Below are 24414 nucleotides of genomic sequence, written 5' to 3' on the forward strand. Positions count from 1 at the left end.
CCCTTACTTCACAGCTCCTCTGCAACTGACATACAATTACTATTATTATTGCTTGATAATAACTGTAATTATCGCCAAAGACGGGGAGAAAGTAACACTATAGAGCTAAAGAACACATCAGAAAAAAATACAAAAAAACAAAAAACTGAACACCCTGAACAGGATCACTTTATTCTCTGTCACCTCTGGGACTGGAGACAGGCAACCAGAGACTTGGGCTGGGGGAAAGTTGGATCAGGAGACTCAGGGCAGGAGATTCGAAAACCGAGATGCAAAGTCCTCCCGCGTTTCTAGAGAGGACCCGGAAGCTCAGCTCGTCCCGGAAGGTGAGATGCTGACCTACTTCCGGTCTTTGTGACTCATTGTGTCTGTGGCGAGGTGTTGGGAGGGCCTAGGTCGGTGTGCAGTGCCCTTCGGCCGGGTTGAACCTGGGAGTCAGCCGTGCCTGGTCGCCCGGCGTCCCCAGGCCGCTCCGGAGACTCACGGTGAGTCTCATGGCGGACTCTCGGAGGACGGGCGGGCCGCGAGGGTGGGCCGTGTGACCACCCGGGGGGCTTGGAAAGGAGCCCTGCGGGGTCCCGGCGGTGCTCGAATCCCTGGGGTCACTGGGAATCCTTTCATGTCATCATCCTCGTATAACATTTCTGAGGAGAAGATCACGAATGGACGTGATCCCCGTGTCTGGATTCTTCTCCCCCTCCTCCTGTCGCCATTTGCTGTGGTTGCAGGGGAAAGTGTTTTGTGTGGCTTTCGTTTTATTGCTGTCATTCACTTCCCCCGGTCCCGTCCGCGTCCTGGGTCCTTGAGGATCGTGAGATGAACGATGCAGAAGACCTTGAGCTCTGCACGTTTTGAGGTTCCGCAAACATTCCCAGATCACCTGCTTTTCTGTCTCTACCTTCCAACGCTGAGGGAAAAGCGCTGTAACCTTGACAGTAGTTAAAAAATCTAGTAGAAATGAACAGCCGGCTGTCAGCTTTAATGGAATGCTTCAAAAGCTCTTGCTGGTTTAAGCCTGTTTAAATGTGCTGTCTTGGAGACTAGGTGGTATTTTTTAATTCACCTTGCTTGATTGCAGTGGGTGTTACGTGAAAGGGATCTGGGAGAGATCACACTGGGCCAGTAGGAGATTGATCAGCTTAGATGAGACAAGACATTTGCCAACCATCAGTTTTATTATCCATAAAATCACCTAACCTTTGCTCAAAAGGGCTCTTCAAATTTGAAATGAGTGGAGTTGGTGAATGTAATTGTAATTTTAAAAAAAAAAAGCTCGTTTAGTTTGAAGTTCCCCCTCCCTTTCTCTCCTTTCCCTGCACACACACACACACACACACACACACACACACACACACACACACTTTGATTATAGAGGGTGGCTGTTCCATGGCCTGGGACCAAAGAAAGCATTTATTGTACAGGGCAGTGCTAGGCGGATTTTCGGCAGTCAATAAATATTTGTTGGAATTATGAAGAATTTATTGTAACCACACCAACAAGTGAAGTTACTAGGAAAGTTGGCCGACTGGAAAAATAGCTTTATTACAAGGGAACTGTAGTGAAGACATATCCAGATTTTTTTTTTCAGGTTTGTGTCCTCTTTTTAATTACTACACAAGATTCTTTCTTGTTATCTTACTCAGGTACCTTACAGAGACCTGCTATTAAATACCATTATCTTTTGTTGATTCTCTGCTTAATGTCTGTGGTGCTATTGCTATTTAGGTATCTTTAAAAAAAATAAATAAACAATAGGGTCTCTAGTACTGGCTGACCTTGGAGTTCCAGCCACTGTCCAGAGTGCTGGGGTTAGAGGCAGGTGCCACAACACTAGGCCTCGGGCTATCTTTTAAGACTAGCTTTTTCGGATTATAAAGCATCTCGTTTTCCTGTTGAAGATGGGAGTAAAGTCATTTATTTAAACTTGGAAGACTGTGCCATAGAAGAAAGACTGGATTTTTGAGAAAAACATCCTTTGAAATAAACCATGCTTGGAGCCCAGAGTCTGTGGAGTCTTTTGTCATCAGAAGTCATTTGTTTATTCTTTGGTGAGGTCTGGTTGCTGGGCAGTGATCGTTTCTAAAGGAGATGATGTGTCAGAATGTGTTTCATTTTAGAGGAGCCCCAAAGGTGGTTCTCTGCTTCTCCTTGCTAATAAGAATACCGGAAGCCATTCAGGGATAGGGGACATAATTCATTTGTTCCAGCTCATGCTGCCTTTGCTGTTGCAATATTTCTTCCACTGCTAATCTTTTAAGCAGGCTGAAAATGTAATTTTCTTTTTCTTTTTTTTTTTTTTTTTTTTTTTTTTCCTGTCTTATTTTCTGACCTCAAGTAGCCCTGTTAAGCCTCAAATTCACTATGTAGCCAAGGCTGACCCTACAGTCTAGATACCCCTGCCTGTCCCTCTAAGGTGCCTGGAGTGCAGGCATACTTCACCACGCCTGGCTTGTTTGTGTTTTCTGTCTTGCTGCACTGCAACTGAGCTGTGTCACCAAGTTCATTTTTAAAAAGCAAGGCTTCCCGACTGTATACTAAGTGCCAGAAACTTTTTACAGAGTCTCATAAGTTAATTTGCTTAATTTAAGAAACATAGAACACACACACACAAATGTAGTAACTTGGTAAATTCAATCAAGTGTTGTTCAACTCAAGCCAGGGCCTTAGACTTCGTGAATTCTGCCACTGAACGACACCCCTGACCTTTTTTTGCATTTTGTCTTTGTTTTGTGGATGTTTTGGGAGGGGGGGTGTTGGTCGTTTTGACTTTTAAGATGTGTTTGATAGCCAGAATTATAGTAGTGAGCTCCTCATCTTTCCGTCTTTCTGCTTCTACTTCCCAAGCTCTGGAATTACAAGTTTGTGCTACTACACCTGGCTCATATTTTCATTTTAGACAGGGGTCTTACTATGTTGTCCAGGCTGGCCTTGCACTCGATTTGTAATCTAAAGAGATCTTGAACTTTTGATCTTTCTGTCTTTTTTTTTTTTTTTTTTTTTAATGTAGTCAGGGGGTTTAGCTCAAATGTAGAGAGCACTTGCATGGCATGCATCAGGCCCCACAAAATAGTCACAGTAATAATACGGTGGCACAGCTGGTAAAGTGTTTGCTACAGGCACATGAGCATCTGGGTTTGGATCCCCACCACCCATGTAAAAAGCCAGGTGAGGGGCATGCACCTATAATCCCAGCCTTAAAATGGAGACAGGGTCCCCAGAGCAAGCTGACCGACCAGAGCCTAGATCTGGGTTCAAGTGAAAGACTGCCTCAGTAAGGTGGAGAGAAATTGAGAAAGACACCAGTGTCAGCCTCTGGCCTCCACACACAAACACACCACACTGCTGGGTAAAGAAAAACAAATTTAAAAAAAGAACTTGCCCTGAGATATGACAGTTAAGTTTCGGGTCCTGGTCTAGCGTTTACTTGCTCTGGGAGCTTAGGTAAATAATTTACTGTCTGTTAACTGCAGTTTTAACATTACAAAGTAAGATGATCCTAGGCACCTCTTAAGACTGTTGGTATGTGGTCCAGTGAAGTGCTGAGTGTATTGTTTGGCACCTGCAAATGTTGGTTTTTACTCTCCTTTTATAATGGTCTTGAGACACATGGCACTTTAGCTGAGGTTTGCCAAGGCAGAGCATGACTGAGGTGCTGGGTTCAGAGTCATTGTCCTGAGTGGGGAAGGGTTTGTGGGGTGCAAAGGTTGATGGGAAATGAAGCTTGAAGGGAAAGTGAAAATGAATTGGAGACCACCCTGGGGCTGTAAAGTTTTAGGAGAAATAATCAGAGTAAGGTAGCGAGTAGATTATGGGTAGGTAGGGAGAGAATAGAGGTGGAAAACCAAGAAGGCAGACTTGAGCTCAGACTGGATAGTAGATATAAACAGTTGCTTTACTCAGGACATTGTGGATGTAGCAGCGGGTAGAACGCTCCTCTGGCATGAAGCCCTGGGTTCCACCTCCAGCACTGCATACAGGTATGATGACTCACTCCTGTAATCTCAGTACTCAGAGGGTGGAGGCAGGAGAATCAGAAGCTAAAGATCATCCTCAGCCACTAGTGAGTTGGGGGCTAGCCAGGGCTACATAATATGACCCTGTCTTAAATAATTCACTTTAGTTTGGAGACTCGGTACATATGAGGAGGGAGAGTCAAAAAAGGCAAGGTATTCATTTAAGATGTAGGTGAGATGCTAGAACATCTCCCTGAACTACTCACTGTTCAAGAAGAGAGTAGAGGAGGAATAGAAATAGTAGGGGTGGTTCTCCCCATGTGTACAGTTCAATTCCTCGTCTCCTCATGTAGGCTAGACTAATCAGAAGGCAATGTACAACTTGAAGGGTGAGTAAAACATTGATGGACAGTTAATGAATGGAGTGGGAGTTGTTCACAGTAAGAGTGAAGTCCGTTGGTCATGGCCCATTCTTGGCTTCATATATTTCTAGTTAGAAATAAGGGGAATTCACCACTAACAGGAAGATTTGCAAGGCTGGAATTGAGTAATGTGTCCTGAAGGTGGGAATCCTTGAATGTATGTACCAGAGATTCATTGACAGTAATTGAGGGGAACCAGAATCTCCTTCAGACGATGCTGCACTGACCTTTGTATGTGAGTATTGAGATGGAAAGAAATCACCACTGAACTGAAACAACTGAGAACAAAACAGCGTATGGGGGAGATTGTCTGAACTGCCATGGAGAGCTAGTGCCTTGGCTCGGCAAATAAAGATACTTGCCGCCTTAGCCTGGCAGACCTGAGGTCAGTCCTCCAGACCCACATAGCAGGAAAATCTCGAAAGTTGACCTCTGACCTCCCATAGCTCACTGTGGTATGTGCATGTGCGAGTACACATAAGTGTAGTTTAAAATAAAACTGTTTAAACCTAGTCTCCAAAGCGTGCATACCTGTTTTGTTCTCGGTGCTGTGTGTGTTACTGCTGAAAGCTAGCCCGTGGCTGCTCTGTGGGTTCTTTTTTCTTCCACACATTTTCCACCCTTTCAACCCCCTAACACTGGACAGAAGAGAAAAAAAACAATAGAGGAAAAGGGGAACGACATTATCATTAGCCTGCTTCCTGCTGATTGGGGCATCGAGTTCGCGGGGCAGTCTTCACTGTCAGGATATCTAGTTTCTTATTTCTTTGTTGCGTATTACTAAATAACAAACCACCGACAACCAACAGCAAACAACAACCCATGCGGCCTCTTGGTGCCCTAGCATTTATAAGACCTCTGAAATGTGCCCAGAATTCTAAACATCACACAGTCACAGAGAAAAATAACACCTCTGCTGGAATACAGGGCAAATCACAGGTGCTGTGGACAATCTGAAGCAGTTCTATATTTCACACCTAGGATTAAAACAAAACCATTTGGACTGGAGAAGTGGTTCATCGGTTAAGAGCACTAACTGCTCTTCCAGAGGTCCTGAGTTCAATTTCCAACAACCACATGGTAGCTCACAACCATCTGTAATGGGATCCTATGCCTTCTTCTGGTGTGTCTGAAGACATAAAAAGTTTTTAAAATTCTCATAATATTTTGTTTCTTGTTTGTTTTTAGGATAGATAGATAGATAGATAGATAGATAGATAGATAGATAGATAGATAGATAGAGATAGCATTCTACCTGCATTCATGCCTATAGGCCAGAAGAGGGCACCAGATCTCACTGTACATAGTTGAAGCTCTAAAAGTGCATGCAGCCAGTGCTCTTAACCACTGAGCCATCTCTCCAGCCCCAATATTTCTGCTTTAAAAAAAAAAAACCAAAACTCTAAAATTGTCACTACACTCCATGGTCCCATTTCTACCAATTCTAATCAGTATTTTTAAGTGAGAACCATATAATAGATGCTTTCCTAGTTTAAAACTATTGCTTTGATCTGAGGATATAGTTCAGCAATAGTACTACCATGTACCCCAAGTTTGGTTCCCAGCCTTGTATAACATAAAAATTAATTTAACCAAAAAAGCTCTTGATTTAACTCACTGTGAAAGTTAAATGGTCAGTTTATAAGATATTTTATTTTTGCTGTGTTGAGCTTTTCAGTTTTTTTAAGATGTTAATTTACTTATTTGTGTGCAGGCAGATGAGTGTGTGGGGTACAAGGTCAGAGAACAGCTTTCAGGAAACTGTTCTGTCCACCATGCAGGTCCCAGGGATCTACTTAGATCATCAGGCTTAATGGCAACTGCCTTTACCCACTGAGCCATCCTGCTGGCCCCAAGATGCCTAGCTCTGGTGGCTGTACAAGTAGAGACAGTACTTCCAAAGACCAGTAGTTCAGTTGCAGAATTGCAGTTGCCATACTGAGCAATTCATGATCCACGTTCCATGCCAAGTGTTTGTTATCAAAATTCAAATTTCCACAAATTTCATTTTCCATAATTTTTTCCTTTTAAATTGGGTATTTACTTACATTTCAAATGCTATCCCCTTCCCCGGTCTCTCCTCTGGATTCCCCTTATCCCATCCCCACTCACCATGCTTCCATGCGAGTGTTCCCTGACCCCCCCCCCCCATCTCTCTGCCCTGGCATTCCCCTGCACTGGGGCACTGAGCCTTCACCAGGCCGAGGGCTCTCCTCTCCTTAATGCCCTTTAAGGCCATCCTCTGCTGCATATGCGGCTGGAGCCATGGGTCCCTCCTTGCCATGATTTTTTTTAAACCTTAATTCAACTAATATTTATTGAGTACCTCTGATAGAGTTACCACAAACACGGTGGTGAGGATTGTAACACACAGTTGTCCCTCCTGATAGCAGAGGAGACAGATGCAATCACAGTACCACTAGCAAATGGAAGATTCTTATATCCGCAGGCTTGGCAGTTAGAGCTTCTACCACAGAGCCGCCTCACCAGTCTCTCCAGTGCAAGATATAGTGTCACGGGACATTTAAGGTTTCCAAAAACCCTACTCAGAAAATTGGAGTTTGCTATTATTAAAGACTTCAGTCTGAAGTCGGAGGGAGGTGGCTCAGCAGGTAAACATACTTGCCACCAAGCCTGACAACTTGAGCAATCCCCGGGACACGTTATGGTAGAGAGATCCCATGACCTCCACACATGCACTGTTGCACATGTGTGTTAAAAATAGATAAATAAATAGAAGACAAGGTTTCATTGACATTCATCATTTGGAAGAATTTTTAAATGAGCTAGAAAATAGTTCCAAGTTTTGGGTTTTTTTTTTTTTTTTTTTTTTTTTAAGATTTATTTATTATGTATACATCATTCTACCTGCATGTATGCCTGCAGGCCAGAAGAGGGCACCAAATCTCATTACAGATGGCCATGAGTCACCATGTGGTTGCTGGGAATTGAACTCAGGACCTCTGGAGGAGCAGTCAGTGCTCTTACCCTCTGAGCCGGCTCTCCAGCCCCCGTTTGTTTTTTTAAAGGCTTATTTATCTGTGCCTGCTGCTGTTCGTGTGCATGCCAGATACACACGACTTAACTCTTGTGGTACGGCTGCCAAAATTGAAGCCCAGTCCTCATGATGGCGCAGCAGGTGCTCTTAGCCACCAGCCCCTTAGCTCCAAGTTCACATTAGAAGAGATCACGGCTCGTGCAGCTGTGTGGTGGGTTTTCCTTTATCTTTAGAGGCATTTTTGGAGTCTTAATGTGTACCCTTATGTGAAGGATTAGTAGCCGGGTCACTTTGTATGTGCCCCACATGTGCACATTCTATTGTGTGTGTGGTTACACACAGGGGTCAGAAAACAGCCTTGGGTGTTGTTCCTCAGGGGCTGTCTACCTCAGTCTCCCACTAGCCTAGAGCTCACCCAGAATGCTAGACTGGCAGGCCTTTGAGCCCAAGGACCCACTTCTCCGCTTCCTGGTCAATTTTTATTAAATCTTACCTTTTTTTTTTTTTAAAGCTTCAGGAAGCAATAGAAGACAGTTGCCAGACAGACACCGCAGCCCTGATCCTGTGGGAACCCACAACTTGACTAAGCCTGAACGATGACGGCTGAGTCAAGGGAAGCCACAGGTCTGTCCCCACAGGCCGCACAGGAGAAAGATGGCATAGTCATCGTGAAAGTGGAAGAAGAAGATGAGGAAGACCACATGTGGGGGCAGGACTCTAGCCTGCAGGAGACACCACCGCCCGACCCAGAGGTATTCCGCCAACGGTTCAGGCGCTTCTGTTACCAGAACACTTTTGGGCCCCGAGAAGCTCTGAATCGACTAAAGGAACTTTGTCATCAGTGGCTTCGACCAGAAGTCAACACCAAGGAACAGATCTTGGAGCTGTTGGTACTGGAGCAGTTCCTGTCCATCCTGCCCAAAGAGCTGCAAGTGTGGCTGCAGGAGTACCGGCCTGACAGTGGAGAAGAGGCTGTGACTCTACTGGAAGACCTGGAACTTGATCTGTCGGGACAGCAGGTAAAAAAGGGGTGAGACCTGTGTGTAAGACTTAGGAGTAGGCTCAGGGTGGAGTGTGTGGGGAGTGTTTGGGACACTTGTTCTTGCCTATTGCTCTCCTAGGCTCTTTCAAGGAGTTCTTGGGGACTTGGCAGTATAGCTCACTTCATTCTAGAGCATGTGCATAGCATCTGTGAGGCTCGGGGTCCAGCGGCTGCCCATAGAAAGGACAAGGGGTTGGGGAATGCCTTCTTTCAGCATCCACTGGAATACTTTGAGGCTTTTCTTCAATACTTCTGATTCCTATTTTAAAAGTGGCTTGCTAGGCCAGACATAGTGCTTCATGCCTTAGAGCAGGGGGACCCTGTGTACAAGGCCAAGCCACAAGTTTTACCCATTTTCCCCACTCAGGTCCCAGGTCAAGTTCACGGGCCTGAGATGCTTGCCAGGGGTGTGGTGCCTCTGGATCCAGTTCAGGAGTCCTCAAGCTTTGACCATCACAAAGCTGCCCAGTCTCCTTCCAAGCATTCACCTAGGAAGCCTCGTCTCTCATCCCGAGGTAAGAAGCTGGGTTCGCTGTGGAGAAGAAGTAAATGTTCAGGTTAGAGGAGGCTTGGTTGGTAGAGTGCTTGCCTGTTGTTCACTGCATGAGGCATGGTGACACACTCCTTTAATCCCGGCACTCGACAGCCTAATATGCACAATGAGTTCCAGGATAGCCATGGCCACTTAGTGAGGCCCTACTCAAAAGCAAACCAAAAGGCAAGTGTAGTGCACACTTGTCACACTCAGGACTGGTGCCAGGAGGTTCAGAACTTCAAGGTCATCCTTACCTACACAGCAAGTTTGAGGTCAGTCCAGGCAGCCCAGGTCAGTGAAGGGATGAGACCTTGCCTCATTCTTCCAAAAGAAAATGTGGGGAAGTATATGATCCAAAATAGAGGTGTCTCTTTCTGCTACCAGCTAGCTCCACAAAGCAGCATGCTTGTTCTGTTACATGCTCACACAGCAATCCTAGACTGAAGGTTTACTATGGAGGTAAGTGAACTGTGCACCACGTGCTCACTGAACATTACATCCTGTGTTAAGCTGTCCAGATGTCCAGCAGAGTTCTGAGTGGAGGGGATCAGAACAAGTAGTATATTATTTCCAGCTTGAATGGTTTGTTTGGAGACAAGATCTTGCTCTATAGCCCAAGGCTGGCTTCAAACTCAGTCTTTCTGCCTCAGCTTCGTGAGTGCCAGGACTATAGGCGTATGCAGCCAGGCCTAGCTTCCAGCTTCCAGCCCGGGGTTTGAAACACTTTGTTAGCATTTCTTAAATAATTTTTTTGGGGTCATAAGACTTTCTAAAGGTTTATGTATATTTATTTGGTTTTGGGTTTTTTTTCAAGACAGAGTCTCTCTGTATGTCCCTGTCTGTCCTGGAACTCACTCTGTAGACCAGGCTGCCCTTGAACTCAAGAGATCCACTGGCCTCTGCCTCCTGAGTGCTGGGAATAAAGGTGCGTGTCACCACCTCCTGGCATAAAATGTCTTATACCATTCTTTTCAAGGTATAATTCTCAAAGGAAGAGAATGAGAACAGTTCTCTTTTTAGACCAAGGAAATGAAAAGAGTACTAGTTGTGGTTTATTTCTATAAAAATCTATTGCATTAGGTTGGTTCCCCAACCACTTTACAGAAATAGACAATAGTTTTATCAGCACTTAAAATAAAGCGAGTACATAACATATTGAAAGAATTGCTAAACGGCTCAGCAATTGAGATCTTGCTGTTCTTACAGAAGACCAGAGGTCACCTACATCAGGTTACACATCTGCCTGTGTTCCTGCTTCAGGGAATTGGATGCCTTTTTCACCAAGAGCACCACAGCACTCCAATACACACAGACAGACACACATGTACAGGCATGCACGCACGGACACAGTCTGCTTCCTTTTTTTAAGTTTGTTAAAGAGTTGCAGGAAAGTTAAAGTATGTTCCTTCACCATTGTCTGTTTGTGAGGTCATTTGGAAGAGGAATATTCGAGGGTGGAGCTTAGAGTGGGCTCTCTCTCCCAGGTTTCCTGGAAGACAGCCAGCAGGCACATACAGCTACTGTGTATGTTTAACTTCATCTGCGTTGATTTTTCTCTCCACAATCAGAAATCACGGTGGTGTCATTGAGTGTCAGCTGGAGAGGACACTCAGGATCTAAGCACCAGATTGTTGCTTTCAGTAGCTAGGCAAATGGTTTTAAAGACTGCAAAGAGAGTTGTTATTTCTGAAATTGTTATTTGATTTATTCTCAATTTCCTGTTCTATCTTGTTCTATTTGTTTCCTAACTCGGAGAGGGTCTAAGTGCTGGGGTTTTAGTCTTGTCTGTATTTTGCCTCACAGATAGTAACAGGTAGAAGGTGCAGTGATCTGTGGTCTGTTTCTGTGATCTTTGGCAGCTCAGACCCATCCTCTGTCTGTCAGTAACATTTCCAGATCTAAGGTGCTTGGCAAAGGGAGGAAAAGGAGACATTTTAATTTTACAGTTGTTTCTTTCTTCTTACTTATTGCATACAGTGTTATGACCGCCTTTTGTGTGTTGACCCCATACCTTTCTACATTTGCATGTCTCATCAACATTTGAATAGTGTGTTTTATCAAACAGCAACCATGACCAAACGGGAACAAGGGTTAGAATGGCAGAAATGTACTGAGAAGTATGAGGGTCCCTTCTTCCCTGTCATTCTCAGTGCTGCGAGCTTGAAGATGTGGTGTTCACACGTGTAGGCAGAAAGGGGACGTTGGTGTCCTGGTGCTGTTCCTGCACCGGAGTAAAATACAAGCCAGACACACAGCTCCTGATGCTACAGCTGAGCAGAGTAACCCAGCATCCTAAACTGACAGGGCACAGTCAGCAGCCTCTTCAGGGCCTCTTCTTCTCCTTTTAAAGTTTGGACCTGGTGATGTAAAGGACACTTTTATGAGCTCCGTGCAGTTCCAGTTTAAGAGCAGTGGTCTTGAGGAAGCTTAGGTTGCTTCCTGTCAGCTGTATCCTATGGAACTATCCTTTTAGGTGCTAAATATCAAACGGTGAATTTGCCAATGTAGGAAGGAGAATGCTGGGGCTATTCACTGAGGGAGGCTCAGAGAAGAGCCGGTTTTACTCACAGCCCCTTTCTCCTCCTCAGCTCTCCCTGCCACCCACGCTCCTGCCCCTCATCATGAGGGGCATCCCAGAGACCAGGCGATGGCATCTGCACTACTGACCGCAGATTCCCAGGTGAGCCATGGGCCCCTCTTCCCTCCTGAGACCCTGAGTGTGACCCTTGCTGGAGCATCTGTCATGAGCCTCAACCAGGTCACAGAAAAGTCCACTACCCTCAGTGTTAGTTACCCTTCAGTCCATCAGGGTTGGTCACGTGTTCTTGCTAGTGCCCCATAGTCCTGCCCTCGGCTGTCTTCGACCTCAGGTCTGAGCAGTAGGACTATCCCTGATGTTCCAGGGAGCTGAGTGTGAGGATCTCCTGTTATTTCAGGCAATGGTGAAGATCGAGGACATGGCCGTGTCCCTCATCCTGGAGGAATGGGGATGTCAGAACCTGGCTCGGAGGAATCTCAATAGGGACAGCAGGCAGATGAATTTGGGGACTGTGTTTTCCCAGGGTAAGACTGATGCAGAATTCCTGTCTGCTAAGATTTTTTTTTGCTTCTGTGCTGGTTAGTAAGGGAAAACATTTATGTTTGTTGAGTTCCAAAGGCATAGTACTCCAACTCCCTGGTTCCTGGCAGGTTTGTTATCTCTAGGTAATCTCTACTCTGAGTGTCAGCTCCCCAACCACTCAGTTACCTGGGAGGATTCTTTCTGTTCCGGTGTATTATATTTCAGCTCGCCTCTGTTGAGGGAAATCTCTTTTTTTCTAGTAGAGGTAGCCAGGCAGACTGACCCAGTCCAATCCCAGCCTTTTTTTTTTTTTTAAACCATGTTCATAAACCTACCAAGACATCCCTCCTCCTTGGTGTCTGTCTTTATCCTGTTAGAGATTTCTCAGTGTGTTCTCTGTGATTCCATTGCCTTGCACATGGTTCCCAGGTCCAAACCCAATGGTGACCTATGAAGAACTCTTGATGTTGACAGTGTAAGAAGAATAAAATAACCCAAAGGGTATTAGCTAGATAAAATGTCCTACCCAGCTAATGAAACCGTTGCATGGGTCACTCCTAGATCTTAAGTCCCAGGACACAGTGCCACCAAGGAGCCCAAAGATATGTGTGCAGTAGTAGAAAATTTTACCTTGGGTGAGCAGAGACAGGATGATGAACAGCGTGGGTGTGGAGAAGCTGGGGTTTGGTTTGGAAATGGAATGAAAGGGAAGATGGTTTTAGGTACTTGTACTTTATACTGAATAGAAACTAAGAACTGGTCTTCATTTCTAATGTATCACTGCTATAACCTTTGAAGGAAGAAACAGACGGAATAAACACTCTTAGGAACTGCCCAGCTTGGTCCAGGACCTTTGTCTGGACTTTAAAAGAAGAGCAGCTTTCTCTTCTCTGCAGTTGGCTCAGTGGTTATGACGATCCCATCCATACTCAGAGATTAGCTATTACCTGTTCCTCTAGTCACAACATTCAGAGCCTGCTGAAGGCGATGGCTCAGACCCTCTTGGAGTCGTCACTTAAAAGCAAAGTGCAAGGCCAGTGAGGTGGTTCAGTAGGTATAGACACTTGCTGCCAAGCCTAGCAACCAGTTTGTCCCCAGGACCCACGTATTGAAAGGAGGGAGTTTAGTCTCACAGGTTGTTTTCCAGCCTGCAGACATGCATCATGGTTCACACACACAGTAAATACTAAATATTTCGAGATTGTGTTTAGGGGCACCGACTGCTCTTCCAGAGGACCCATGTCCAATTGCCAACACCGACTTGGTATCTTACAACCATTTGTAACCCCAGATCCAGGAGAGGCAGTACTCTCTTCTGACCTCTGCAGGCACCAGGCATGGTACATAGACACACACGTGCAAGCAAGACACACACACACAGAAAAAAATTAATTGTTGGTTGTTTGAGACAGGGTCTTCACTATGTAGCTCTGACTATCCTGGAACTTCTTTTGTAGACCAGGCTGAGATTAACTCACTGAGATTTAATTGCCTCTGGCTCCCAAGAGATAAGATCAAAGGCGGGCGCCACCACACCCAGGAGGTTTGGGTTGGTTTGGTTTGGTTTGGCTTCTCTTCAGTAGTGGTACATGAGGTATAGCAGTGTACAGTAAAATTTAAACTTCAGTATTTTGATACTCTGGTTGCTAAAACGCAAATTGTAAAATTGTAAAATTTGTTTGCTGGTACTTCTGATTACAGTCGCAGGAATTGTTTCTTTCCTGCGAGCCTCAACTGTCAGCTGTTGAAGATCTTGTCTATTCTGGGTAATGAATCCTCAGGTAGCTTCTTTATCCCTTTCCTGTTATATGAGCTCTGGTAGCTCTGTGCTGTTCCTGAAGGAAAACTGCTTCTGTGCCAAGGGACCCTATAATCTACCAGGTGTGGGGCTCCATGATAAAATATGACAGAATGGGAGTGTCTGCTTTTCCTTCCTCCTGCTGACGGCGCCAACCAGTTCCTCAGAATGACTTGTTCTCTTTTGTAAGACGCACAAGTATTTGCTGGATATGCAACATGACTTATTTCTTACTGCATTTATTTTTGTAACAAGGTCTCACTGTGTAGCTCTGGCTGATCTTGAACTTACGGAGATCTGCCTGCCTGTTCCTTTCATGCTGGAGTTAAACCTTCAGTGGGACTGGTTTTTTGGGTTTTGGGGGTTTTTTGTTTTGTTTTGTTTTGTTTTTGTTTAGTTGTTTTTTCTTGACGCAGAGTCTCTATGTAGCCCTGGCTCTCTTAGAACTTCATGTAGAATATAGAACTCAGGAGATCTGCCTGCTTCTGCCTCCAGAGTGCTGTGATTAGAGGCGTGCACCACCACGCTGACCTATGACTTGTTAAATACCTTTTTTTTTAAATGAGATATCGGGTGATTATATAATAGAACCCCTGAAGCCTCTCAATTCCTTACCCTCTCCTTCCATAATGTTCTCTGTTCAAGTCCCCACCATGCCAGTTTATTCAGTTCTTTTCATTCTTGTTGTTTTCTTTTGAGATAGGTCTTGTTACGTAGCCCAAACTGGTCCGTTACTGATGATTGTCCTACCTCAACTATAGAGTGCTAGGTGTGCACCACTCTGAATGCACCACTCTGCCTGGCCTTCTCTGTGCTCTTTACCAATACTAGGATTTTTTTTTTCCACCTCCATCCCAGCTCTTCTTCCCAGTGTTGTTAAATTTCTCCCCTTTTCTACTTCTGTCTTTAATACTATGAAGGCATTCTCCCCGGTATATAAAAGCTTCATAGGAAATGTCACTGTGTGAACATCTGCATTCAGAAGAAAATGATGCAATTTGTATTTTCTATTTATCATGTCAGGTTCTGAGAGCAGGAACGGGAATGAGTCAACCTCAAAGGCTGAAGTCAAAGAAAATTCCACCTCACATGGGGAGAAAGCAGGAAGATTCCAGAAAGAATTTGGAGAGAAACGGGAACAGCAGGGCAAAGTGGTTGAAAGGCAACAGAAAAATCCTGAAGAGAAAACTAGCAAAGAGAAGAAGGAACCTGGGCCACCTACAGCCAAGGAAAAGAAGCCCACCACAGGAGAGAGGGGCCCAAGGGAGAAGGGCAAAGGTTTGGGAAGAAGCTTCAGCCTGAGTGCAAACTTTAATAATACCCCGGAGGAGGTTCCATCAGGAGCAAAGACGCATAGATGTGATGAATGTGGGAAATGTTTCACAAGAAGCTCAAGCCTTATCCGCCATAAAATCATCCACACGGGAGAGAAGCCCTACGAATGTAACGAGTGTGGCAAAGCCTTCAGCCTCAACTCAAACCTTGTCCTACACCAGCGCATCCACACGGGAGAGAAACCTCACGAATGTAACGAGTGTGGCAAAGCCTTCAGTCATAGCTCGAATCTCATCCTGCACCAGCGCATCCACTCTGGAGAGAAGCCCTACGAATGTAACGAGTGTGGCAAAGCCTTCAGCCAGAGCTCAGACCTCACAAAGCACCAGAGAATCCATACAGGGGAAAAGCCCTATGAATGTAGCGAATGTGGAAAAGCTTTCAACCGAAACTCATACCTTATTTTGCATCGGAGAATTCACACCCGAGAGAAGCCCTACAAGTGCACTAAGTGTGGCAAGGCCTTCACCCGGAGCTCGACCCTCACACTGCACCATAGAATCCATGCCAGAGAGCGTGCATCAGAGTACAGCCCAGCCTCTCTGGATGCCTTTGGAGCCTTCCTGAAAACTTGTGTGTAAAGCAGGAGCATGTCATCAAGCCATTTCCCCTCTTTTGTTTCTGGAATTAGGTCAGACCTACGTGCCCATCATCGAGGGAAAAGTAATAGCACCATCAGTTGTTTGAGGAGTCACACTTCAGGATCCCTAAGAGGTACATCAACGGTGTCCTGCCTTCAAGTGGTCTAAGGCATGTTATTCCTACAGTCCTTGCAAGGGAAAGCTCGCTGTGTGGATATTCTTCCACCCAAGACGAAAGCACATAGAGTAAAATGTCAAACTTTCTAGTAGTGGGTATACCTTTAAGGTTTGCTTCCCAGCAACCACACCATGTAGTTGATGAGTCAAGATTAGCTCTGTGAATATTAAACTGAAGTAAAGAAGCCACTTGCTGCAAACAAGCCCTACTTGGACAACCTGTATTTCTCAATGAAGAGAGATAGTTAATACAGAAATTACATTGGAACATGCTGCTCTAGCAAGTTATATATCTAGAAGGTTGTATATCTGATCACTGGTAGCCTGCCAAAGCTATAGAAATCTAGGACTGTGCTAGTCAGAATCAAACCAAAGATTTCTATCTCTTTCTGAAAGAGGGCATATACACCAGTTTGTAGTTCCAAGGACTGTAACAAATAAGGATAGCCCTGCCCTCATCAGCGAGATCAGTCCTACAGAAATACCAACAATTCAAGATGCTTCTCTTCCTCTCCAACATCCCTAAAGCACTCTGGCACTCCTAAAAGCACTCTCCACAAATTAGCACTTGATCATATGCCATCTTTTAATCCTTCATCATTCAATGTTGGAAGCTTCTATCAATCACCATCCCCCCCCAAAAAAAGATGCTTCAGTTGTCAAGAATTATCGTTATGTTCCTGACAGCACAGCACTGGACGTAGTACCACACACACACACAAAGCACTCCTTACAGGACTTCTAACAGGACTGCCAGATTTGTCATAGAGTCTGTGAATCCTGTGGGTACCTGAATATGGTACCTTCAGACCGGTAGGCCATGCTATAACATACTCTAGGGTCAATGCTATTTTTGTCCCAAATATAAACAAAAGCTTGATTAGCTAACCTGCAAAGACTCGGCAAACATGGATCAGTAAGTAAATACCACAGAATGTCAGAAATGATTCTTGTCATCCACTTACAGAAGAAAACTCTGAACACTAACTGTAAAGTTTTTGTTTGTGTGACATCATTCCGCAGCACGGCTCTTGTCCTTGGCCAGCGTTCTTCTCAGTCAGCTGCTGTGTAGTGGTGCTTTAAGCACTTGCTGAGTTGTTCAAAACTTAGCTAATGCTGTTCAAAAGATGCGATAGGTTTTTGTTGCTGTTCTTTGATTTGGGAGAGGGCGTTCTTTTTAATTTGTTTGTTTTGTTTATTTCTCAGAGAAAGGGAAATGGAAAGGGAGCGTTTTTCCCCCACACTTCACCAGAAACGTGTAGCACTGTCTGTCGTCACTAGTAGTGACTGAGGGCGTCTGTTGCTGTAAGAAGCTCTCACCACACTGGTGTGTGGTCGGTTGCGTCATTTATTCAATAGCACACAGTGTCTGTTCTGTTTCCTCACAAAGCACTGAAGTGAGGAAGTGAGGTTAGGGGGCTTTAGTCTTTCCTGTCATCTCTGCAGGTGGCGCCCCAGAAGTTCTTGATGGAGACATAACACATACAGGAGACCCCAAGTATCTATCATACACTATAAAGGTGTTGGGGGCTTGAACGGACAGACAGCCTTATTCAAGAAAGCATTGAGATAGTGTGGACCGCCCGACAGAACCCTAGACATAAGCTAAAGACATACTTGAAGACTGTTGATATGGATACCCCATACATGGTTTGAGATTTCCCCTTAAGAAATAACTAGAATCATCTTGCACCAGCTGACCAGCAGCAAAAGTCAGACACAAAAGCAGCAGGTCTCTGACATCAGGTTGGCACCTGTGGCCTCTGCTCCAGGTCAAACTAGAATCCTACAAGCAATCACTGGTCCCCGTATGACTTTATTTCTTAGACCCGTCATACATCTCTGGTGGCATCTAAGCTGTCTGTTCGGTGCTGCTCTGAAGATTGCATCTGACTCACTTTCTGGAGTGAGGTGGAGGTAGAGAGGTGCTTTAAGGTTCTTCCTGAAGAACTGAGTCATAGCGATGGTGGATTTTTGTGTGAGAGCTCTGGCCTACAAAAAAATTTTTAAAAAAAGCAGGCAGCTGAAATAAGGTACAGGGTCCAGGAGCCCATCCCCACTGGCTCTGATCTCCAAAGAACTTTGGTCATTTCCCTGTTGGCTGCTTATACACAGACAATTAATTAACCACATGCTGACGTACTTCAGCCATTAGTCTTAAATTGTTCTTAAATTAAGACAGAACTGTGCTCCTATCCCTCATTTGGTTCCCATTTTTTTGGGGGACATCTTTCTATTAGATAGTCCCTGGGATGGCTTCAAATCTTCCACAGATGCAATCCTGGAGGCAGCCATCTGAAGATCTATTTTACTTAGAAAGCAGACTATAGGTGGTTATCCACATTTCTTAGATGCTCAGCAGTGTCAGTGTGTCACGGTCAAACGTGGTGACATCTGTCATTAGTGCTCAGGCTAGTTAACAGCCTAAATGCTTACTAGGAAACCATCACCCTGCCAAGTGACATCATGGGACTTTAAGACTTTATGACAAAAGTCAGATTCTTCAGGTTAGGAACTTTCTACTTCAGCCTGGCAGGCAAGGCTGAGGATGTATGTGTGCGATAACTTTATATGTGAAGCACTTGATATCAAAGGCATAAACGTGAGATTGTCAAATGTGTGTAGAGAAACTGACATGTCGACTATGTGGGGCAGCCCATGCCTTACATACATCAGAAAATTGACTACAGAATGGGACCTAGTCTGAGTGTGACGTCTGGCAAAAGTTACACTGTAAATAAACTCTTTATGTTAGGCCAACTTCATAGTAGTCATTGCTTTGAACAGGAAATTCACTCGGTCCGTCTCAGTCATGCAGTGAGTTCCGGAAACTGCCAGGAGAGCTCAGTCTTTACTTCACAGGAGAGCCCAAGTATGGGGAATGCTGAGGGAACAGTAAAGACGCACTTCTCTCAAATGCAGACGTCGAGCACCTTAATGGGTTTTGTAAGGCCATAACGTCAATGTGTTTTGGTACCTCACCCCTCCTGTCATTCTTTATTTTCCTTGTAAATGTGTTCAATCCATTGAACAGGACCCATCAGCAGGGAGGGGGGAGAAAGTGGAGTTTTGGAGTAATTAAGAAACTGTAGTTATGATTAAATCTCAGAACTAACTAGTGGTGGGGAGGAAACCTCTTAGGTTGGTGCTTGTTGAATTGAAAAAAAGTATGTGAAAAGATTTTAGAACACTAAAGTGGAACAACTGTACAAACCCCTTCCAAGCTGCCTGGACTCTGTCGATCCAAGGAAATGGGTGGGCTGGGGGTCTTCTCCATTGTTAACATATTTGGGAGAAATGTATAATCACAGAGGATTTTCCCACTCATAAGTCCTCTATGTTTAGACAAACAGACTCGTCCACAGGAAGGGCTGCTTTCCAGGAAACACAAGTAGGTCTTGCAGGTAATGGGAGCTATCTCAGAGTTTGCAAAGCTTCGCAAGATTTGCGTTTTGCTTTACTGCAAGGTCCTATCTTTGCTCCCAATCTCTGGTACATTTACAGTTAAGAGACAGTGTTTGAAGGTTCCTCGCTGTGAATATTTGTTGATTTAAGGTTTTATCTTAGAATTGCCAACTTTATCTCCAGTCGGCAGTGCTGATCTGTTTATCAGAAGGGAACTCAATCAGGCCCATCTTGCCGTCCTCATGGGGGACTAATTCTGTCTCTGAGTGACAGTGCTGAGACACTCGAGACAGCAAACTTGCCACGAGAGCCATTTTCTGTGTGCCACTATGAGCAACGCTCAGAAGTCTATGAAGAAGGACCAGGGGTGTGGTTCCCTCCCAGAACTGTGTCAAAAGGATGTGGCGACAGATGCCTGTGATCCCAACACTTGGGTAGTAGAGGCAAGAGGACAGGAGTTTGGGATCATCCTCTGTGACATAGCAAGTTTGAGACCAGCCTGAACTGCAAGAGATCCTATCAAAAACAAAACTGATAAACAGAACCCCACATACCTATGAGTATATCAGTAAGGGAGCCAGGCTTGGTGGTACATTCCTTTAATCCCAGCATTTAAGAGACTGAAACATCACGACTTCACAGCCAGCCTTTCTCCAAAGAAATGGAAATGTGCAGGTATTTCCCATTAGGGAAACGAAGGCCTGTGAACTGTATGAAATACAGAACCAGAGAGGCAAACTTAAGTGATATAAAGAGGTCACTTCATAGAAGTCAGAGTAAATTTTTATTTCAACTACTACTGGAGACGATGAGCATTGTTGGAAAAGTTTTCCTAACATAGACCTAGGCTTTGCTCTTAGTATGGAAACACTACTGTAAGTTAAAGAAGTTACTTATTTTGCTATTCACATTTTTTTTTTATGTCTGAAAATACCTGTCTTAAAACTTTGTAAAACAAACTTGAAGTTATAGGTAAGGTAAGCCATCACCAATACTGCAGGTCAAACATTAAATTTGGGAAATCATTTTAATAACCCATAATGCTAATGTCCTAGTAGCTTTCTGTTCTCTGGTTCTGTTTCCTAGTTGGTACCCCCAGTCCCATGTTTTTCTATAATTATTCTAAACAGCAAATGAAGAGAGTGAAGGTCGCTCAGCTCTAAGCTGTGGTTCCAAATGAAAAAATGTCACAGTCTTCTGTGAAATTAAGAATTTTTTGTTTTTGTTTAATCTGGGAGGTTGTGAACACCCCCTTACAAAAACTGACTCAGCTTACTTAACTGACTCAAATTACTTGATCATTAGCCAAATTAATTGATCCTTAAAATGGTCTCCATTCACAAGCACTCATAAGGTTTGTGAAGGATCGGACGAGGCTGGACCAAAACTTGGATTTCATTCCAGTTTGACATTGCAGCTAAGTCCTTTTGGTCCACAAAAGGACACCTAGTCACACTGGGTCTCTTTTATCCTGTAGTATCCAGATGAGTTACAAGAGAATGGCCAAGTAAATTCTAGCAGCCTCATGATCTGCTAAGAAAGTGCTGAGGCCAGTGAAGGTTGGTTGGGGGATGGGCAGGTGCTTGCTCAACCTTCCTCTCCGTCTTAATTGGTAACCACTTAAAGTTTCCAGGCTGCCCTCGCTGGATTGGGCATGTGAGACTTACCCAGAATCCCTCAGTGAGGGGCATGGCTCAGCTGAAAGCATTTACATAGAGTACCCCATGAATGTGAGTGGCCCCGGGAGTGGTACAGCTCTGGCCTAGAACTCCCTGGTGAGGGGTTCGGGGTGTGCCTAAGCAATCGAGCATTTGCTAGAATACCCTGCTAGCAGGTGGGCTATGGTGTGGCTCAGGAGGGAGTCCCTTGGGTACAATCTCTAGCACTGCCCCTGCCCAAAAAAAGGGTTGCTTTTATTGGATACTTAATGTATTTACATTTCAAATGTTATACCCTTCCCCCTTCCCCCCCAAAAACAGTTCTTACTTCCTCACAGGAGGAAGATTGTGATTAAATAAAAAATCTTGTCCTAAGAATACCAGTGTTAAGGGTTAGGGTGGTTTGGTTGTGCAAGCAAAATTTTAAGTTGAGTGTATTTTTTTATAAACTTTCAGTTAAAGATTATTACAACCAGGTTAACAATGATAAGCCTAAATTTATGGAGTTAACTCAGGCACTGTCTTTTTGTTCATAGGCTAGAGGAACCATCCTGTTTCGACCATTCCCAGCATAGATTAGAATAAATTAGACCCAAAGAAGAAACTCTGTATGCCAGCAGGATTACAATCATTGCTGTTAAAAAAGTGGATCTTTGATTTGACCAGCCTCTGAAGAATCCAGATGCTTAGTAGATGTTCAATAAATAATTTTTAAATGGAATTTGTCTTAAATCCTCATTCATTTTTCTACAAAGGTTCCTTTTACTAAATGGGTTCAGGAGAAAAAGTGAGTTTTTTAGTGTGTTTTCTTCTCCTCCTCCTCCTCCTCCTTCTTTTTCTTCTTCCTTCTTCTTCTTCCTCCTCCTTCTTCCTCCTCCTCCTCCTTTTTCTTCTTCTTCCTTCTTCCTCTTCTTCCTCCTCCTCCTTCTCCTTTTCTTCTTCTTCTTCTTCTTCTTCTTCTTCTTCTTCTTCTTCTTCTTCTTCTTCTTCTTCTTCTTTTTCTTCTTCTTTTCTTCTTCTCCTCCTCCTCCTCCTTCTTCCTTCTTCATTTTCCTTAAAGCTAGAGAACTCTGAAAATAAGTTGAAGCGTTGTTGAAATCTAAGGTTTCAAAAAAGAAATGGAAGGCTGAGCAGGTAGTGCAGTTGGTAGAGTGCTTGCCTTAATCCAGAGTTCTATCCCCAGTCCCATCTAAACTAGTCATGGTGGCGCACACCTGTAATCTGAGCGCTGCAGCAGTAGAGGCAAGAGCATCAGGAATTCAAGGTCATCCTTGGCTATATGGTGAGTTTGAGGCCAGCCTGGGCTATGTGAGATCCTGGAGGGAGAAGAGGAAGAAGAGCATACGTGCACCTAAGATCCATTGAGATGTTCAAGTAGCAAAGTTAGAAATAACTAAAATAACTAGAGTTAGCAAATATCCTTAAATATTCTGTTGCCTTCTGGATTTTGGTAAAAGAATAAGTTGCCATTTCCAGCAGGTAATACTGGTGATTGGTTTTTACGTTAAGGTAGTTTTTCAGGGCTGGGCAGATAGCTCAGTCAGGTGCTTATCATGCACGGGGGGGGGGGGGGGGGGGACGGACCTGATTTGAATACCAGAGCTGAAGCAAAGAAGGGTAGGGTGGGAAGGTAGACAAAGGAAGATTCTTAGGACTTACTGGCTAGCCAGCTTGGCTTACTTGCTTAGTTCCAGCCAAGATAGAGAGCCAGTGTCAGAAATGAAAAGACAAAAAGTGGACAGCTTTTGAGAACTGATGCCCAAGGCTCCTGGCATCAGCAAGCACAAATGTATATGAACACTTATCCAAATGCAGGTGTTGGGTACAGGCCCAGAGTTTAAAAAGTGAAACTTCCACTCTGATTACTGTGTGTAAAAGGAGAGGTGGCTCGTTATGAAAAGTGCTTGCCCTTTCAGAGGACCAGTGTAGACAACTCCCTTATAACTTCAGCTCTGCAAATATATATGAAAGGACTGGAAAAGTGGCTCAGAAGTGCAGAGCACTCTCTGCCTTTAGAGAGGACTGGATTTCAGTTCACAGCGCCAACATGGAGGTTCACAACTGCTTGAAATTGCAGCTTCAAGGGATCCAGTGGCCTCCCAGCCTGGTCTACAGAGCAGGTTCTAGACCAGACAGTGAAACCATCTCAGACTCAAAAGAGGGACTTTCTACTTAGGACACTTCTGAAACCAGATGTCGGGTTTGGTGGTTGGTTGGTTGGTTGGTGGTTCCATGGTTCTCTGGATACCTATGACAATATCCTGCAAGCCAGTGGATTCTGACACTGGCTGAAGATAGTGTAGACTCCCACAGGCTGAGTCTCACAAAACTGTCTTTGCCTCAAATGCCAGGCAGGAGGCTTCAGTTTCCACCTGCATTTCTAGCCAGCTGTTCATCGGTGGTTTCTACAGCCTCTCTTCTCTCTCTTAGAATGGCTCACAGCACTCAAGAGAATACTGACTTGCTTATGAAAATAAGGACCAGAGATGGCTCAGTTGGTATTGGCTGCTCTTCCAGAGGACAGGGGTCTATAGTGAGAATTTTGGTTTCTTTAAAAAGCCAGTTATATGAAATGGGTGTTTCTGTTTGAATCTCAGGTGTGAGATAAGAGGCTGCTTCACAGCCGGTGAGAACACCGTTGGGTGTGACGGACAACCCATGCACTGAGAGGCTGAGCAGTGCTGTGAGTTTGAAGGCAGTCTAGACTATGTTCTGAGAGCCTGGAGAGAGTGGGAATGGCTGGTTGGAAGGAAAAGCAGAAGAAGGGGCAAGAGGAAGAAGGAAAGGAAGAGGAGAGAACTCACCTCAGTAAAAAAACGAATGGAGTCAGGAAATGCAGGAGTCAGGAAACATTGCTGGGTTCTCCCCATCTGGATTTCTGTGACACAGGGAAGGAAATCATCTTCTTTGTTGAATCAAATAATCTCTGAAGATAATAAAGAACAGAGTGATATAGAGAACAGTGGGACAGTCAAGTCACAGAAAGGAGTCTAAGCCCCCAAACGTTGTGTGTGTGTGTGTGTGTGTCACAGAACATGTGTAGTTCAGAGGAGAGAACAATTTGCCAACATTGGTTCTCTTCTAGGAAATGGGTTCAAGGGATCATCAGGTTTGGTTGTGTCTGCCTGCTAAACCCCTCTCTCCAGTCCACATGTTACACTTTATACCACAAGGTTGAGAGGCAATTTCCTGACATGACCATGGAGTGCTGTAGGGGATTTTTAGGGCAATTTTAATGTTACAAATGTGATCGTGAGTGTGGTTTGTGCTAGTATGTGCACTCTGAGACCAGACCAGCATTAGGTGTCCTGCTCTGCAGCTCCCTACCTTATTCCCTTGAGATAGTCCTTCACTCAGCCTGGTTGCAGACTCCTGTATGACTTTATACGGCTGCTGGGGAGTCACACTGTGGTCCTCACACTTCTGTAGCAAGTGCTTCTACCCACTAA

The 24414-nt window shown here is 44.6% G+C and overlaps 1 protein-coding gene across 1 annotated transcript in view; it reads left to right on the top strand.

The window, feature by feature from the left end:
* Positions 1-375: 375 nt before the first annotated feature.
* LOC308439306 (uncharacterized protein) overlaps positions 376-24414 on the top strand; it is a 40635-nt gene continuing 16596 nt past the window's right edge. The window contains exons 1-6 of the mRNA XM_080941032.1: positions 376-485; positions 7885-8392; positions 8783-8930; positions 11539-11630; positions 11887-12013; positions 14833-15721. Of these exons, the coding sequence (XP_080797158.1) occupies positions 7970-8392; positions 8783-8930; positions 11539-11630; positions 11887-12013; positions 14833-15721 (1679 nt within the window). The 5' untranslated portion in view covers positions 376-485; positions 7885-7969. The remainder of the gene's footprint in view (positions 486-7884; positions 8393-8782; positions 8931-11538; positions 11631-11886; positions 12014-14832; positions 15722-24414) is intronic.

Source organism: Micromys minutus (genome assembly GCF_963924665.1).
Source record: "Micromys minutus genome assembly, chromosome: 29".
In the NCBI taxonomy this organism is placed as follows: domain Eukaryota; kingdom Metazoa; phylum Chordata; class Mammalia; order Rodentia; family Muridae; genus Micromys; species Micromys minutus.